This window comes from Malania oleifera, chromosome 5, assembly GCF_029873635.1.
Source record: "Malania oleifera isolate guangnan ecotype guangnan chromosome 5, ASM2987363v1, whole genome shotgun sequence".
Taxonomy (NCBI): domain Eukaryota; kingdom Viridiplantae; phylum Streptophyta; class Magnoliopsida; order Santalales; family Ximeniaceae; genus Malania; species Malania oleifera.
This window is the reverse complement of record NC_080421.1, coordinates 1,143,426-1,147,305: the sequence shown is the minus strand read 5'-3', so window position 1 is coordinate 1,147,305 and position 3,880 is coordinate 1,143,426. Positions and strand designations below refer to the sequence as shown.

General features: G+C 39.6%; 1 protein-coding gene across 1 annotated transcript; it reads right to left on the bottom strand.

Moving 5' to 3' along the window:
- Positions 1–1,184: 1,184 nt before the first annotated feature.
- On the bottom strand, positions 1,185–3,655 carry LOC131156545 (dehydrodolichyl diphosphate synthase CPT3-like). The gene is made up of 2 exons (XM_058110319.1): positions 3,241–3,655; positions 1,185–2,438 (listed from the first exon to the last, which is right to left on the bottom strand). Exon 2 carries the CDS (start codon positions 2,416–2,418, stop codon positions 1,471–1,473), a length of 948 nt encoding a protein of 315 aa, XP_057966302.1. The 5' UTR covers positions 2,419–2,438; positions 3,241–3,655; the 3' UTR covers positions 1,185–1,470.
- Positions 3,656–3,880: the final 225 nt, after the last annotated feature.

Below are 3,880 nucleotides of genomic sequence, written 5' to 3'. Positions count from 1 at the left end.
ACATGGTATCAAAGCTGGTTACTACAAGGTCCTAGATTCCAGTCTTGTTGTCTATATTTATTCTGTGGTATTTAAAAAAATTATGTTTCCTATCACGGTGCTATTTATCATGTTTGTTTCTCCACGTGCTATCGGCCTATACGTGCAAGGGAGTGTTAACTTAATATATATTGTTGGCCCACAACCTAAAAACGTAAACTTTTAGGTAAAGTGGTAATCTAATAGTGGTATCGAATGCCTTAATATATGTTACAATTTCTTCGAGATTATTTTCTAAATCTATATTTTGTCCTCTTCCGGCACCAAGTATAGTTATTTGATTTGGGCACAACATTTTTTACACGAATTAATTTATTAATTCAATTTAATTTAATTTTGATTGATTGAGTATCTAAAAGGTCTTGACCATTATTATTTTAAGGAAGAAAATATGTATGTATAATATTTGAGGTTCCAATATACCTACTTGTAGGGAAAATTCTTCTCAAAATACTTTCCTTTATTTTTGGAATTATACGTATTGGCTGGATAGTATACTCTTGTTAGTTGCAAAAAAGGACTTAGTATTTGACACATGTGAAAAATGAGTCTATCAAATAACTCTGCTAATCATCATCCACAAAAGACATGATTCATACACACAATTCAACAAATTTTATATTTTGATTTGTAGTGTATGAAGAGTTTGAGAAAGGAGCGGATCACGATGGATTTAGATTTATAATACATAACCCTATTTTGTATTTTTACATTTTTGAATTACTTTACTTTCTTATTTTAATTATTATTTTTTATTTTGTGTTTTCAACAAATGGGACATTTTTTTTAATATTTTGTTTTTAAATTGTGTGCTAGAATATTATATGCAAATATTATTTTTTTATGAAGCATCATTTGTTCAATTTAAAAATATTTAAAACAAAAAAAAAAAAACAAAAGACACTCATTTCATGTTTGCCAAAAAGATGATGATGTTCCATAAAATTTTATGAAATTTTAAAAATGACATAGGTCTCTCCAAGGTTTGACAAAACGATACAGATACTCTTTAAAAAAAAAATTTTGCTACAAAAAATAAGGAATCTTATATGAAGTTTCTGGAGATGTTAGTGTTCTTTGTCCAATAAAAAGTTACAAAATTACAAGAATAAACTAAACATATAAACACCTCATTCCCACAAATCTTTCAAATCAAATATAACATAATATATATATATATATATATACCTGAAAAGCCAATATAGCTCGCGTATCACGAGAATCAAAACACGTGCAGTGCCTGAGAGCTGCCAAAGCACAATTGATTAAGCGAAGAAAAGTTACCATTATTAGTACAAGGACTTTATAACACTGACTCTCATCTCCTACTGCTGAAATTATTTAACTAATTAACTATTACATCGTGATCTTGAAGATGAAGAGTTGCAGAAAACCCCACAAACACTTCGATCTTCAAGGCTACTGAGCTCTTCAGGCCATCTTCAGCTTCTCCTTCTCCTTGTTCTTCTGGAAGTATGCATGATGTCGCTGGAAATTCAGCACCGCCCAAACAAGATGTTGGAACCCAATCTCCGGCCACAGCGCGAACGGCGAGTACAGCAGGCAGTGCGTCGTCTGCCACAACAGAAAATTGCTCAGCCTCGTCTCTCCCGACGTCCGCACCAGTATGTCCGGCTCCGGCGTCACCGCCATGAACATGTGCTTCTCTAGGTCCCCGACCTCTATGCATTCCCCCTTCTGCCAGCCGCCGGTGTCCGTTCCGTTCATCCCGTTCTCCGCTGGCGCCGCAACAGGGCAGTTCTTCCATTTCTCCTCGCAGGATTGGCGCACCGAGAGCATGATCTCGTTGGTGGAAGTGTAGGCGAGGCAGACGGCGAGCACCGCCTTGGTGTTCTTCGCCGTCGTCTCCATCAACTTCTCCGCCGCCTTCCGGACGTTTTCCGGCAGCAGATGGATGTTGCCGATGAAGTAGACCCTGACGCCGAACTGGTTGACTAGGCCCCTGACCTCGTTCAGCTCCTCCATTTTGATTTGCATGAGGTTCATGAGGAGCTGGACTTCGTCGGGGCGGCGGCGGTAGTTGTCGAGGCTGAAGGCGTAGATGGTGGCGTATTTGATGCCGAGCTCGTAGCAGTACTTGAGCATGTTGATGACGGCGAGGAAGCCGGCGACATGGCCGGCGCCCTCGGAGAGTTTGTTCTTCTTGGCGAAGCGGCGGTTGCCGTCGAGGATGAAGGCGACGTGGGACGGGACAGGGCCGACGGAGAGGACGGAGAAGAAGGCTTTGCGGAGGAGGTTGCTGATATTCCAGAAGATCTGGCTGGCTATGCTGTCCTCGCTGCTGCTCTTGTTGTCCAGCCCCGCCGTGAACAGCTGCCCCGCTATGCTGTCGTCACACCCTCCTTTCTTGTTCTCCATCGTCGCCCTCTCTCCTGACTCTGTAAATATACATACATACATACATATATATATATATATATATATATATATATATTCGTTTTAATTGATTGATTTATTGCAGATTGAACCCCTCTAATTTAATTTAATCAGATCGATTTTGGGGATTATCGGTGTTGAGCAGTTAAATATATAAGAAATTAATCGTCTATGAGATGGGGTAGCTACAAATGAAAGCATTTGATAGAGAAGAAAATGCACTGAAAATTGAAATCCCCTGCATACTAATTACCAAATCCCACTCATTTTTTGTTTAAAATGAAATTCTTCCTTTCGGGTTGGACATCGAAATGCCCTGCATGTTCGAAGCTCGTTGAGTTGTAAAAAATTTTCCCTTAATTATGGTTCGAAATTCAAATCAAGATGGGGTTTCTGAATCGATGCAGTGCTGAATAAACAGAAAAAGCATTTGACTCGCTGCAAAATTTTTCATTGATTTGTCTCCGTTCTTTAAAAATGGAGCAGGGGGACCAGAGTATATTGCATTCAGAACAGGAGAGAAACATAAATGAAGAGATGAGCAGTGTTGGAACTTCAAACGTCATTAATAATCGATGCACTCAATACTGTCCTCAACTTTATACATGCATGATTGACTTTCTTTTCCGGAACCAGAACAGGGGAGAAGAAAGAGAAACACTTTAAGCCCCCCAGAAACATAACGAAAGAAACCGCAAAAGAAAAATAACCCATATGGCTATGGGTGGAGTGCCGAATCATTAAAGCAGCATTAACACTAATAAAAAAACAGGCAGAGAAGTAAAAACATGCAGATAGACATACCTTCAATTTAGCCGCAGCACAAAGATTCAACAATAGATGGAGATCGAAGGTTGAGTCTATGAGCCTGCAAATTAAGCTTGAAGCCCCCCTAGCTTTCGACTCTTGCAAATTGGGGAGCAGCCATACATACGTGCTTATATATATATATATATAGAGAGAGAGAGAGAGAGAGAGAGAGAGAGAGACAAGAAGGCACTGAACCCAATTGAGTGAGTACAATATAATACAAGGAGCTAGTGGGGGAGCAGATGCGAGTAGCGCCTCCCACGTGCAGCATGCTTGGTTTGCATTATTGAACCCCCCAGGATCGGGTCTTGCAAATGTTTGGTGCCGGCCTGAGTGTAAAACGACGATCCTTGGTCGTTTCACTTTTAAAAAATGAAAGGCCTGGCTCCCTCCCTTCGGCCAGTGCGCTACTGCTGCTTTGTCCCACTCCATCTCTCCACATAATCTCAGCCTATTTGAAATTGGATTTTGTTTGGAGCCTAAAAATTTCTTACTCTTCATTTACGAATTGAAATGTTTCGATCATTGGAGTTTTATGTTTAAGTTAGTTCACAACTACATTACTATTAGAATCTCATTGACCTGAAAATTTATGAATTAAACCTTTGTTGGAGTTAAATTATCTGAATAAAAG